Source organism: Achroia grisella, unplaced genomic scaffold (assembly GCF_030625045.1).
Source record: "Achroia grisella isolate CSIRO2021 unplaced genomic scaffold, CSIRO_AGI_Agris_v1 utg1186, whole genome shotgun sequence".
NCBI classification, from domain to species: Eukaryota; Metazoa; Arthropoda; class Insecta; order Lepidoptera; family Pyralidae; genus Achroia; species Achroia grisella.
This window is the reverse complement of record NW_026712592.1, coordinates 2,432,791-2,448,176: the sequence shown is the minus strand read 5'-3', so window position 1 is coordinate 2,448,176 and position 15,386 is coordinate 2,432,791. Positions and strand designations below refer to the sequence as shown.

At 31.2% G+C, this 15,386-nt stretch overlaps 1 protein-coding gene across 2 annotated transcripts in view; it reads left to right on the top strand.

Moving 5' to 3' along the window:
• Positions 1 to 15,386, top strand: part of LOC131853959 (synaptic vesicle glycoprotein 2B) — a 37,261-nt gene that overhangs the window by 18,867 nt on the left and 3,008 nt on the right. For both annotated transcript variants that reach the window (XM_059205060.1, XM_059205068.1), the window contains exons 2-8: positions 5,874 to 6,001; positions 6,800 to 6,859; positions 8,166 to 8,261; positions 8,840 to 8,973; positions 12,181 to 12,371; positions 14,108 to 14,256; positions 14,561 to 14,960. In XM_059205060.1, the coding sequence (XP_059061043.1) occupies positions 5,965 to 6,001; positions 6,800 to 6,859; positions 8,166 to 8,261; positions 8,840 to 8,973; positions 12,181 to 12,371; positions 14,108 to 14,256; positions 14,561 to 14,960 (1,067 nt within the window). In that variant the 5' untranslated portion in view covers positions 5,874 to 5,964. The remainder of the gene's footprint in view (positions 1 to 5,873; positions 6,002 to 6,799; positions 6,860 to 8,165; positions 8,262 to 8,839; positions 8,974 to 12,180; positions 12,372 to 14,107; positions 14,257 to 14,560; positions 14,961 to 15,386) is intronic.

The following is a 15,386-nucleotide window of genomic DNA, read 5'->3' as shown; positions in this document are numbered from 1 at the left end:
TTGCATGACCTGAATAGGTCTAGGACCTTTAGATTAACAATGATTCGAGACGTATTGTCAAAAATAGAATTATGCACTTTACCGTATTCCATTCAGTTAGTTACCACAATGTTCCTTTTACAATACTAAATTGAATCAGTTGAAATTGTGTACTATTAGTACAATATAATTTTCTTAACACAAAAATAGACTAACAATGGGCTAAGTTCAGTCTGCAAATGCGATTCAGTGCATATTTTAAACATGAGTAATTTTTTATGTATGCTGAATTGCAGAAAAGCAACATATTTATTTTATGATTATGTCATTCTATAAGTAATAATAGTATAATCACAGTTATGTTTTTTTGTATTACTGTAATGGCAAACAAGCCAAAACGGTCAAATGGAAAATCTATATCCAAACACCACAGGCATATAAACGACGAATAAAAATTTTGACGGTAAAGAAAATTTATAATATAAAATATTTGATTTATAAGTGCCTAAAGTGAATAAATGATTTTTTTAATGAATTTGAACTGCCATGATACACTGGCTTTTTTATGCAATTATTACGGAGGACTAACATGCCTCTTATTCTATCATTTCCCTGTTCACGAGTATGACGGATGAGCCAGCCTGCGCTCGACCATATTTTAGGGAGCTTGACCCGGCCCACCACGCCGCCACATGTCTGGACATTTTAGTGAGCATGACTACATTCCACACGACCACGTAACAGGTTACTATGGCAGTATTCGCACTGAATTACTCAAGACTGATATATTGATCATCTATAAATTCATCTTGTACATAACATTTGTTTAATATAAGATTTGAATTGCGAATTATTACAATTATAGTTTACTTTGATCAAAGACGGCATTTAAGAATGAACCATTGGTCATCATTCGACATTTATTTTATATTGAAATAAATATAGTGTAAATATAATAATGCTATGGAAATGACGTTTTGACTGGACTGTATTAAACTGGTTTAAAATGACACGTTCCTAGGTGAGGTAAAATTAGCAAAAATGAAAAGACCAGGAATATGGCATAAGAAAAGAATCAGTACTTACATAAAAATAATACAAACATATATTAAATTTATATAAAAAAACATCTATTAAAAAGAGCAACACACAAGTTTCTTGCTCGTTCTTCTTGTGATGAATCTGCATTCCGAATGAGTGGTAGAATCAAAATATGACTATTCAAAAGTGCTTGTAATGAGTTTATTTGAATAAAGATTATTTTTGTATATAAAAAATTATCCAAAAGGTTGTCTTCGGCAACAGTGAGTATTAGATATATAGCATTAATAAACTATATTTTCATAGTTTGTTCAGAAATTACGCTAGTGTCGGTCTACATAAGTTTATTGCGTACCAATTATTTATTACTAGCAGTTTAATTACGTGGATATCAATCGCCGGCACAAGGCTGGTTTATCCTACACGTATTTCATAAATATATTAAGTACATAAAATTCCATTTACTTATTTTGTCATATTATAAAAATAAATAATTATAAATGATTTTATTACCGATACCGATAAAATAAAACAGTCAAATTAATAAAATAAATACAGTCTGTACATGTGTCCCTATCTTTTTCATTTATCTATATATTACAAAATTAGAAACACCGGAATTATAATAACACGATTGCACAATGCTGTGTACCTTACAACTTTTTGTCTAGCACGAAAAAAATAATCTCGTATAATGGCTGGATATATAGTTCTCTAACCATAACAGGGGAGTAATCATAATATTAGCGTGTACACTAACCAAGGACAAAAACCATCTAACTAACGTTATAAATGCGAAAGTTTGTGAGTATGGATGGATCAATATTTGTGAAATTTTGTGATTTCCGCGGATACAACTAGTAATTTAATTAAACTAGTAAAAAATAAGCTTTAGTTTAAGATTTCTAATGATCAAAAGCTCATACAAATTTATATGAAGATTAAGATTTCCCCATACGTCGTAGGGGAGATTAAACTCTTGTTCGAGGATTGTCATGTGGTTGACAATCCTGGCATATGAGTGCCTCTGATTCATGTATATGTGCTACTAAATCTCTGAAATTATTTTCTTCTTGAATAATAAGACATGCTTCTAATAGTAACCTATAATACTGATTAGGAAAGTACCATAATTTTCTTCAGGAAATATTATGAAATGAGAAGTGCGACATTGACTACTATGGGCACCACAAAGTTCACTACTTACAGTTGCTACATGCGGTGGTTACTGCTTATACTAACTTATGTTCTAGTTGTATAGTATTACGTTAAAAATCATGTAGGGATCAATTAAAAAAATATATCAATAGATGTAGGTACTATAGAATATTTCCATTGACAGTGTCAAAAAAACAATATTAACAGTACCATGAGATCTCCTTATTGGTAAAAGGATTTGTCATCTGCCTTTATGCACGTAAGTTCTACAAAACAATGCGAATTATGTTATTGTTATATTTAAAGTTCGCAGTAAAGGACGTTCATGCGTTACTTCCGTCTTACTTTAGGGAAATACAGATTTCGGAAGTATGATTTTGTCACCATTGAAGATGACATTGAAGTAATAGGCAAATAACAAGAACGTGTGAATACACGGATATAATTAGCTACATCGATCGGTACTTACATGCTAAAATTACTATTTTGGTGTTATTTAATGCTTTTTTTTGTTCATCAGCTTTTTAATGAAGTAACATAAGCTTCACAAAGTTTATCTTACTTTATTATAAAGCTTTCTGAATGCTGCATCGAATTATCTCTTTTCATTGCTAAGCTGCAAACGACTATAAAGAGTAAAGATTTGATTCTTTCTTTTTGAAGGATATCCTTAAAATATACTTAACTGATTTTAAAATATAATAAATGATTACGGATGAGAATTGAATTTAGTTAGTAGAGCTGTAAAAGTAACAACAAACAGAATATCTTCTATAGTTATCAATGAATTATTTTTGACACAACTAACAGTTAATGGTGAACTGTTAGTTGTGTCAAAAATAATTCATAATGTAACAATACTGTAGTAAATCCTAAATGTAGTACTAGACTAGCCAATTTCTTGTTGACTTTTTATTTTCTTGTATTATTTAGGTTACACATAGTAGTTCATTTTTATTAGGCTTGTTTTTAGGGCACAAATATAGACCCTTTTTATCTGTTTTTAGAACGTAGGAAAAGTATAGGATCATATTTTTTATGTTCACTTTTTTTAAGTTATACAGTTCCATGTATGTAGTTTAGCTTTATAGTAACTATCTAATTACAGTTACTAGTAACTACAATATCTATAAAGTAAAGACAAGTTTTATCGTTACATATAAGTATATATATGACATCGTAGTCTTCCGGAATGGCAACACATGAATGCTACTTGGTATCAGGAGCGTCACATGATAACGTATTATCCGTTATGCTGTTCATACACATATATAGGCGACTACCACTTACTATGAGGTAGGACGTCAGGTTGATTGCTATTCCAGCTAAATAAAAGAGCTATTTGTTAGCATTTGTACGCTGGAGGTGAGGTTGCTGTAGACAAACGGTAGATGGCTAGATGAAAACGGCAAGTGACGGCCAGTGCGGCACTGACAGCCGGTTTCCCGTCCATTGTTGCCTGATCACTCACCTGTGCCCATATTATAAAACAATCTGTTCGCCGCCTCATTTAGACTACTCATTGGAGTCACGTAGCATCGTATACAAACTCTAATCTACGACTATGCCTGTGTAGATTAGGGTACAAGTGATTTATGTATCCTAGGTTATGTACATTTATATCAAGCGCTATTCTATTCACCTTGATATTTTGCATATTTAAATGTTGTACGTCATCATGCTTAAGGATGAATTGATTTAAGAAAGTATGGTATATATGTATACGAACATCTTATGTTATCACGTAAGAGACTTTTATAATATATCATATATAGGAAGAAACAAAAAAGTGTATATAATATAATTAAGAAAAATTAAATTTAAACGCGTTTAAATCTTTTATTAGAAAGACCTTGACAGTGTAACGGTTTAACACAAAAGTCTGATGAAAATGAATTATATTCCCATAGAATACAAATATTTTTATTAATAAGTAGTTTTATTTGTATGTATAACATGTTGTTATTTTAAAATAATAAAATTTTGTATAATGTATTTAGGTAGTACATTAGTCAATTATCTAGTTAGTTAGACCATTTCTATATAAACTCTGCATTCTCATGAGTAGACCATTCTCTAAGAGAGGGTCTATAGTCATATTGCAATCATATGCTTTGCCTATTTTTATTATTACCTGTCTCTTTTCCATACTTAAAATAGATGATGAAAATTCAACTGAAATTGAGATAATTGTTAATGACTAAATGATATATGATTATGTTTACGAAGTGAAGGAGGTAATTTTCTATGTGGATGATTTCTATGCAATTAATTCCGGTACAAAAATATTCCACATTATATATTATTTCGTTTTAAGCTTAACGTTCGATTTGTGAAAATTGTTGTATGTAATTTGTATTGAACTAACGACGAAAATAAATAAAAATACTAACAATCTTTATTCACATATAATATAAGTATTTTTAAAAAGCCATATAACATTTTTGATTCTACCGCGCATACATAAAACAGAGAAAACCGACATATTTTTTTAATAATGAGACTGATTTATTTAGAAAACCATCTGTATACGTTTCAAAAATAAAGCAAAACAAAAATTTCCAGATCATTCCATAAAATTTAATTATCTAATTTATTTCAATTTACGAGCATAAATGGTCTTCCATTATTAATAAAATTACATGTTAAAAATATTTTTATACTTATGCATTTATGTAGTCAATTGTTTAACTCATCCAGAAATTTTATATTGTCTTAGTAAAATATAAATATTGAAATATTAAAATCCTTGCACAAGTATTATACAATGTTATTAACCCGTGCCAGATTTGAATACATATCGCTTATAATACCGTAAAATACACTCTTATACGTACACGTACTTGGTACTCGTAAAATGTTACTCAAATCGTAAAAAAATTATAGACATTTATATTTTTATAGTTATTGCGTTATAAAGATATTCTATAGGAAAGTTACAATGACTGTTGAAAATGACGTCTTCAGTCCTTCATTATTATGTATAATATATTTAATTGTTGGTCATGCTTTTTCAACGTACTATAAATAATAGATCTATATGAACATGGTTATAAGGGCAGAGGAAGGCCGAAAAAGAGATGGATGAACTGTGTGAAAGGGATGAATGGAACAGAAAAACATATTAAGCCGATCACAAATAACTGGGATAAGGAGGAAGCAGATGATGATTATGATGAACATATTGTTATGTCTGTTATCCGATATATCCACATTTAACAGCTATTTTGATTTTTCTCATACCCTAAGATTTACTAACATAGCTTAATTTTTATGCCGTTAAATATACCGGATATTGATTTGGTGAAAATAATACCATACCATGATTACAAGGAGGAAGTTGATATTCTTAATTTAAAATAATTAAATTCTTATGGCATTTAATTGCAGGATAGTTTAATTATTTCATTATGAACTGTACACCAGGTATACACCTCATAATTTTATATGTTTACCATTTATTTAATTCCATGTTGAAAATGTACTTGTTTACTTATTATATATAATAATATATAAATAGAATGTGGTACAAAAGTTGAACTTAAGAGGAGAGCAAAAATACTTGCACTTCGCAAAGGTTGATTGCTGTCAACCTTGCAGTGTAAATATACAGAATGATAATGAGCATTAAATATATGCAATTTACAGATCCTTCAAGACATATATTTTAAAAAGAGTTTTCTTGTTGTTTACAGTCGAGTCGAACGCCGTTGGAAGCGACTAGCTAGCCAGTGAGTGTTCTAGTCTGTGCAAAAGCCGACATACATCGCCGCCCGCCCGCATAGAATGGTAGAAACTGACCCGGGGCCCAAGAAAACTCACAGTAAGTCAAATTATTAATTAAAAATGTTATTCCATTAACAAATCAACTTCAATCCTCGCAATATTCTAACTTAATACCGAAGTAAACAATATCGATAAAACCATTTGAACCATATTCTATTCTATTCTTCTAATTAAGAGGTATAATTTATGTCAGGAAGAAGTTTGTGTCTCTGTCACTCTATCAGAATTAAATTACAGAAGGGGATTTCTTTGGAAGTTGAAAAAAGTTATAACTACAACATATATGTAATAGGTATTGCATTTAAACATCTTTTGTTTGGTCGCTGTAGTCGAGGTCCATCTCGACCTTGTTAAAAATCTCTAAAATAATGTGGCTCCCTCTGTAAAAGCAACTCATCACCCCCGATGGTACCATGCCTCCGTATCCTGCAATTTTACTACCATATTTCACCCTTCGACTGACACAGCGTACAAGTCATGCGGCTTAGTCTCAGAAATAGGTGACACAAAAGTACTCATTACTTTGTCAACCTTAGTGAACTGTGAGATGGTTTAAATAATTGTATTAATTACATTATTGGGTCGGGGTAATTCACAAAAGTTAGGTGGTCAGGACAACCTGAAGGCCGTACAGCCCCCGGCGAGTAAGTTTCCGGTTAGCAAGGTAAAGGTTGACTTATTAATAACTTCCTGCTTTATATCCTTTGGACACATTTCACTTTGTAACATTGATAATATAATTAATCAAAATTTAAATGAAAAAGTAGCTGATATAGTGCTGTAATATTATCTTATCCGTGGTTATAAGGAGCCTAACATATTTTTTCTTTTTTAGATTGTGATGTAAAGGGAAACCACCAACTAAACGGACCAGGTTCCAAAACTGTTGATCTTGGTGAGATTTTTTTTTATATTTTATACTGATTACGATTCCAAAATTAACAGCGAGTAATTTTACGGTAAAATTACTCGCTGTTAATGCAACTAAATGCCTACTAATTTTTCGTGATAATAAATTCATACATATAGTCTGACAGCATAACAGACAAGTTGATTTAACTACCTATTACAAGAAAAAACTAATTTTATTGTCATAGTTCAATCACGTCGTTACTATTTACTAATTAAATATTAACGAAGTGTGGGATCATTATTATTTATTCTGTAGTATGTTATGTTTTTGTAGGTACTATAAATCTTGATATCATGTTCTCACAATTGTTAGTATACGCGATTAATATAAATTATAATTATAAATTGGATAAATTTTATTTTTTTGTGCAATAAATACATAATTATATTGTTTAAAGCATTAATGAATAGGTACTCATGTTCATAAAAACTTATAAGCAAGGCAATGCCGTAGAATGGATTACATTATTATTAAATAAAATGGATATTTTTTGTTTGGAGACTTTTGTTCTTAATGAAACTCATTATAATGATTGTCAATGGTCATAGTACGAATCCACATATAACACAGGTGAAGTAGGTTAACAATGGCATGAACACAAACAGATAAAATATCTTTGGTATTCTCTTTAAATGAAGATTAATAGGTATATTAAAGATTTAACATGACCATTTCATTTACGCATATGTTGCCCTATGAATGAGGTATATAACAAAAATAATGTGCGGTAATATATAATACTTAGTTGTGTTCGTATTATCAATGGGTCACGTTTGAGCCTATTGTTATTTTATTATATGTAGGTATGAATATGCTGAGATATAGTAGTTAATATTTTGTGATATTCTACTTACTACAAAATAATATTATCTATCCAAAAATAAGATATTATTTAAGGGTACTATTTGAACAAAAAGCTATAATGTTCTTTTTAATTACGTAGAGGTACGTCTGTTTGTCTGTAGAGGTACTTTTGTATTATATACTTCGTAATATATTAGATACCATTCTTTACTTAAATTTAAAATGTCTATATATATTTATTTTCTGCGATGTAGGTATATCGCATAAAAATGAATAATGAATATCAATATAATGATATTTTACTCGTACAAAGTCAACTGCCTACTATTCTTACCCCTTTTTAGATAGTAATGTTTTTCTTGTAAAGTACTTAATTATCTTAATTAGTTCATACTCTTAAAATAGTATAAAAAATGTATCATTTCAATTGTTTACTATATACCTACTTATAGAATTTAACTTATATGACGTGTTGTTATTATAGGAGTCGTTCCGTCTCTGAAGACACCAACCAAAACCGACCCAGAAAAAGGTCCAAATTCTGAAAAAGCTGACTTCGAGAAGGCTATAGAATTAACTGGTAATTATATGGTTTATCTTCTCTAAATGTCGATGCCGAAAACAAAACACTTACCTAATGAGTACCTAATATTGAAAAGATGAGACGAAAGTGAGTACTACTGCAATGATTTTTAAAGGTCACAGAGGCCTGATTAAATATTAATTATTTGTAGTCACAGATTTTTAAGTGATAAAAACAAACAAACATCACTGTGTGTGTGTTTACAATATTTACCTACATAAGATATTGCGATGGAACAGTGACATGATTCAAATGCCAGATTCCTTTACGTAGCATTATTTTAATAATAAACAAGGTGCTGATTTCTATAGAATTGTGTATTGCAAATGTAATCCGATACACAACACGTTATTACATAATTAAGACATCCAAAGTATGAATGTAAACGAAACTTGGGTATAATAGGTATGTAATCTGAATACGTGGTTTTGAATGTCTAATTGAGACGATTCATGAATGAATTGCCCAGTTTGCATTCCCCAAGTTATTGCGTTGTTCCGCGTCGTAAACACGCCACCGTTTCTCGGAAAGTTGGAGTGTGTGACACGAGTGAGGGTTTGTTTACGTTGGAACAGGATATGGACGATTCCACTACCTGCTGTTGGCGGTATGCGGCCTCGTCAGCACCTCGGAGGAGATGGACGTCATCTCGATGTCCTTCATACTCCCGTCGGCGCAGTGCGACTTAGATCTTACCACGCAGACTAAAGTAAGTATGCTCATTGAATTAATATTTTTAAAATTTTTCTTTTCCCTGGGTGTGGGTACCTTACTTATTAATACTACCGGTGATATATATATTTACCTTATGATGCTCGTAACAAAATCAACCGAAAGTGCTTTTTATCTAAAAAGCTTACAAGTCTCTCTTTTTGTAGTTTATGTAACAAATCAGATCAGTTAGACAATAGTGGCAAATTTCACAAATTATACTTTCAAAGGAGTTCTGGGTAGTAGTTGACCTGACTGATTAGTACATTACTCTTAAATATTTAAGTTTATTTTTAATTATGATTTAATAGTGCTGTAATAATGGTAGGATATAATATAACTAGAATAGGTAGTTATAATGGTAGGACTACCAAATCAATCTAATGATACTAAATTTCAACAAATACCTTTTAGTAAAGTAAAAGATAATAGGTCGGAAATTAAAAAGTTTTTTTAAGTAGGTACCATGGGCGCACTTTATTAGCGTAAACAACTGTATTATATATAGCGATTAGGAAGTCATACATCAAAACATGGCAATAAACCTCATTTTCACATTCACATTTGAATTATTACATTGAATTTAGTTAGTAACTAGTTAAATGACTAAATTAAATATTACTTATTGAAGAAATTGATATTTAAACTCATTTTATAAATATTTAATTGTATCCAGGTAGAAATTGGACTGCGTTGGTACCTCATTCTCAAGTATTTCAGGTACCAAGCAGTGAAAGGTGAGATAAGGCAGTGAAATTACAGGTAAAGAGACTTGACCTCTTAGTTCTCAGGAATAACAGAGCACGAGTGGTATATCGCGTGTGTTATATGGTAATATAATGTTGAACATATTTTTTACCGATAGACCGTCAGGTTGTCTACCATTTCAGTTACATAAAAAATGTAATAGGTACAAATATCATGAAGATCCAATAACTTCAAGAATTTTTACGTTGATATCGACAATATTAATTAATAACTATAGTGTTTCTGTATAACGATTATAACTTTCTAGAGTAAACACTAACTGAAAAGCTTTATTTTTTACTTTGATTATGTCTATTATGTAGTAATCCTCTAGATATTTGTTGCTAAAAGTCATAGTAAAATTGATGGTATTTGTGGTTACTAGCTATGCTGTTTATAAGCATCTTTCAGCTGCAACCTAATAGACAACTAATACAAATACAATATACAAATAAACTAATTAAATACGTGTTTTCTGTAAATACAGTAAACACCCAAACGAAACGATCATACTCATGAATACAAATGTGTAGGTATATAGAGAGAGGAATTGAACCCGCGAGTTGGAAGAAAGGCGATATGCTATAACCTCTAGACGACAAGACTTGAAACAAAGTGTTCAATGTTAAGTTTATTTTTAATGAACATTATGTAATAACATCATAATGTTACACTATTTGTTTCTAGTTCAAATTATCGTTCCTCAATGCCACGAATAATAAATAAACATTAATCAATAATGAAGTAAATGGTCTTTGGTGTACCTTTGGTGTGTCATTGGAACTTTATCAAAGAATATACATATATATTAGATAATATTAAGGTATTTATATAAACTTACTCAAGTAGTATTGATACGAAACCACTACGCAGAATCTTAAATTACCTTCCCGTTAAACCTGTTGGTTAAAATTAACTACATTTTTATTAAAGTTAACTTAATTATTACATGACATTAAAAATATCTATATTTAAAGTTTATTTTGAGGGGTATTCCATCTTGAATTTTTTTTACTATTATATATAAGAAACGTAAAGTAGCTAGCAAATAAAAAATTAAAACCTTATAATATCAGAAATGATGAAATAATCGGGAATTTATTTATGTGTGAAAAATATGATCTAATTAAAAACATACTCATTTTAGTAATCAGTATAAGATTGACTGTATTACGTTCAATGCACTTTAAAACAGTATGATTCATCCTAACCTACCTACGTCTATGCCGACGTAGCTTAACTAATTTGCAAACTGACATATTCTTTTAAATGTATCGGTGACTATAGTTGATGACGGAAATTAGATAATAACTATAACTAACTGAAAATCGTTTTACATTATTGTGGTACTTGTTCTCCAGGATGACTAAGTCTTTTTTGAAGTGAGCCATTTTAGAGGATTAAGATGTAACGCCAATTAAAGGAAAACATATTATTAAAGGAGCTGACTCAAATGTTTACTTTGTAGACAATATAGGTACATATCTTACATTATAGGTTATGGTATTAATTGACACGAATAATCTCTATAAAAAACTTATTTAGGTAATCGACTAGTGTATATTTTTATTATATGTACATATAATATAATACTATATACGTTGATGATTATTTCTAAATATTCGAGACATTTTGGGCGGTCACTTCATCCAGGGATACATTGTAACTATCATTATACTTAGAAAACACCAAGATAAATACTTATAACTCATGAATACAAATTTTTGTTTCGGATGAGAATTGCATTTAGACCACCGCGATCGTCATATAAATATTATAATACAGTCAGTATTATAATATTTACATGACGACGTACTATGATATGTGTATTGTAACTTACAATAATAAAAAATAAATTTAATTTAAAATTCTTATTAATAAAATTCCTAAATGCAGTGATGTCACTCATAGACGCTTAAATTAACTGATGAATGACTAAACAGCTGTTTTCGACGATACTTACAAGGAAACATTTATTTTGTAGCGTACTCTATAGATACCATATAGTACATATTGACTTTTCATTACCTACCTGTCCCATTAGATATGACTTCATAACAGCAAATTAGATTTGCTGACAATTAAAGTTGGGTTTTTCGATTCGTTTTCTGAGAATTATCAATCTGCGCAGCATTGTATTAAGCACTTAAATATTTATCTGTATTTTCTGTAATGTAATACTATGTAATATTATGTTATCTGTGGTAATACTAAGTATTTTCTTAATGGTTGATAATGGGATTGTGCACCCGCCCGCGATTACGGTATCTATACGCGAGGCAACTACGAAGGATGAGGATGATGAAGGCTAATTGAATACGAATCAACCACGGAGATTTCCAAGAGGTACCTAGTGGATATTATCCTAATACTCATTTTCATTTATTTCGGTCATTTTCTCTATATACTTTTTAAGGTTTCTTTGATTGATTTAATAGCGTGTGACGTTTGTTAACAGGGATGGTTGAACAGCATAATTTTCATCGGTATGATGGCTGGTGCATACGCGTGGGGTTCTGTGGCAGACTCGTTAGGCCGCAAGCGTGTGCTCATAGCCATTTCCGTGATCAACGGCGTGGCCATCGTCTCGTCTTCCTTCAGTCAGAACTATGAGCTCTTCATGCTTTTCCGCTTTATAAACGGTGCCGCGTAAGTATACTTTGATTTGCTTTTAGTGACATTGTTATAATAATTCGAATGTATTTTACCATCACTGTTGTTATCTTAGATGGAATAGTGAGAGGCTTTGCCAACTAACGACGTTGTAGTGAACACAACACTTGATATTTCGATTGATAATACAAAATTGCTCATAACACAGTGTGGAATACACTGTGCTATGAGCAATTTTGTAGAACAGTCAAGGAGCAAAATACTAATTTTAAGACCGCGAGGATGAATGTACCTACTATTAAAATAAACGAGTATCTAAGGTGCACTATTTGTTTGAAGCATTAAAGCAAGAGCCGATAAATTACATTTTCCTTCCAGTTTTCGTATTAGATCTTGGTAAATATTTATATATAAACATTAGGTGTCACGTTGTTTATCCGCGGTGGACTCCTAACCTACTGATTGCAAATTTAATTTGTACATTGTGTGCAATTTGATCCAACTTGAAAGATAGGATAGCTTATATCTCAATTTATAGTCGCGATATTATTTAACCTTAGCCACAGCAACGCCTCGCCGGGTCTGCTCGTTATTATAATTTACTAAAAAAAATAGTAATGTAACAGAGATCGCTAATATCGTAGTCCTCAGAAATATTAATATGTTGTATATTTTGTCATTTCCATGGTACAAGTACATCTTGTCTTGTATGTATCTCTATACTCTTTAGGCACGGGTTGATATATCAGGTGACACATTTGTTTGTCATTCTAACCACAAAAAAATAATTTACTTATTTGACTTCACTTACATATGCTACGCTGTTAATTATCAATAAACCGTCAACAACACCATGAATTTACATTTGTTTATCATTTTTAGAAGCTTACTATAGAAATAATGAATATATACCAACCTTCCGTGACCATGCATTAGGAAATGTAAATAATTGATGGATTAGGTTACCGAGATAAATATGTTTAAATACGAAGATCCATTTTAAAAACAATATATATATATTACCCAATCAAATGTATAGCATGTATAAATATCTGTTAGTATTTGAAAGCAGGCAGATAGGATTCACATATTTAATTAATTCAAAATCTATTAGACAATAGAATTGAATTCAGAGATCTAGCTGATTGATATTCGCAAACTTGAACTAGTTAAGTGTATAATTTTCACATTAAACGTTTAAATAGAAATGAAAACGGTTGACCTACCAGTCGAGGTACCAAGGACGGATTAACTTTATACGAATGAACAGAAAGAATGAACTGATAACATTTAACTGGAATGTTGATAATCAAATATTCAAATTCTTGACGTTTCAGCAGTTCTTGCTACGTTTTAATTTCCAGTGAAACGGGTTCAATTCAAAACAACGCATATATTCAAAAGGACTTACTTCCTTAATCATTAAAAAATTAACAACTTAATCACCTTGACTATTATCGTGTTTCAATAGCCTTTGAAACGTATTGACATACAAATAAAACATTATGAGTTGTAATAGTAATATGTACCATAATACCTAGTAGGTATATAACGTAGTCCTACGATTTCATTACATAACAAAAAACAGTTACTATTTCTATTGCGCACTTAAGAAAAAGTACTTTTTTTAAATTAACTTGTAACCAAATTTATTGATAAAAAATTATTAGATATATTCTTACGACTCTCTGAAAACTTTACGCAATTATTTAACAAAGTGGCTTCCATTATTATATATTGTTAGTATATACATTTAAATGTTTATATTACAGCTTGGGTGGCTCGGGTCCGGTGATATGGTCATATTTCGCGGAGTTCCAGCCCAAAAAGAGACGTGGGGCGATGTTGAGTTTCATGGCAGCTTTTTGGACGCTGGGCAACTTATTTGTCGCCGGACTAGCATGGGTCATTATTCCAGCTGGTGAGTTTTTTTTAAATTGTCATTAATACAATATCTCAAATCTGTAAATATTATCAGTTTAATATAATACTCTCGAATTTCCGCTAAATGTCCCTACATTTTTAATTTATCTTTTTTTCAATTTTTATTAAAATACACACAGTATTCAATCATTGATTTGGCAGCTAATATTATGCCAAAGACAAATAGAGAAACAGTTGAAAGTAGGTAGAACACCTCTCCTTCGAAGAGCAACATTAAAAACATTTGTAGTAACTTACACGTTGAAACTTATATAAATGTAATATATTATATTTTATTTCAGAAATTGGTGGTGAAACCGGCGGTTTCGTGTATAACTCATGGCGAATCTTCCTCCTAGTGATGTCACTGCCTTCATTCCTAGTGGCTGCACTTCTTTTACTTCTACCAGAATCGCCGAAATTTTTACTAATGACCGGTCGCCACGACGATGCACTTGAAGTATTCCGAAGCATCTACCTCATGAACACGGGCCGTAGCAAAGAGGAGTACCCAGTGAAACAATTGTTGATTGACGGGCCAGTTCACACCAAACCAGAGAAGCAAATCGAGCCGAAAGAGCCTAAGTCGAAATGGAGGCAAATGTTAAGTGACATTGTGGAGCACAGTAAACAGCTATTCGTACCGCCGATACTGAAGTTCACAACGATATCTATCACAATTAACTTTACATTCCATATCGGGTGAGTATTAGATACTTTACTTAAAATTACTGGAACGGTAAATAAGCTAACGGTCAACCTGATGGAAAGTGCGCAATTATCGCGTATGGATATGAACTGCGCCACGGACATCACGTCATTATGGTACCCCTTATATGTTGCTATTTCCGAAGATTAAGATGTAATTTCTCGGTAAATCGTCAATGAAATTACTATCAATGCCATATCATCCTTTTAATCACCACTGTGCACACTATCTACGGTTGTCCCTAGATTTTCCGGTAGACTCCGGTAATTATGGTAAATATGGTTGCAACATCCCGGGGTGGAATAATTTCTGCGGTTATTCTAAAAAAGACAATCCTGAATTAAATAAAATTGTCATGTTCTTTCCATTCGCGACCCGGCCGACTTTGGGTCCACTTTCTCAGATACATAATAATAAAA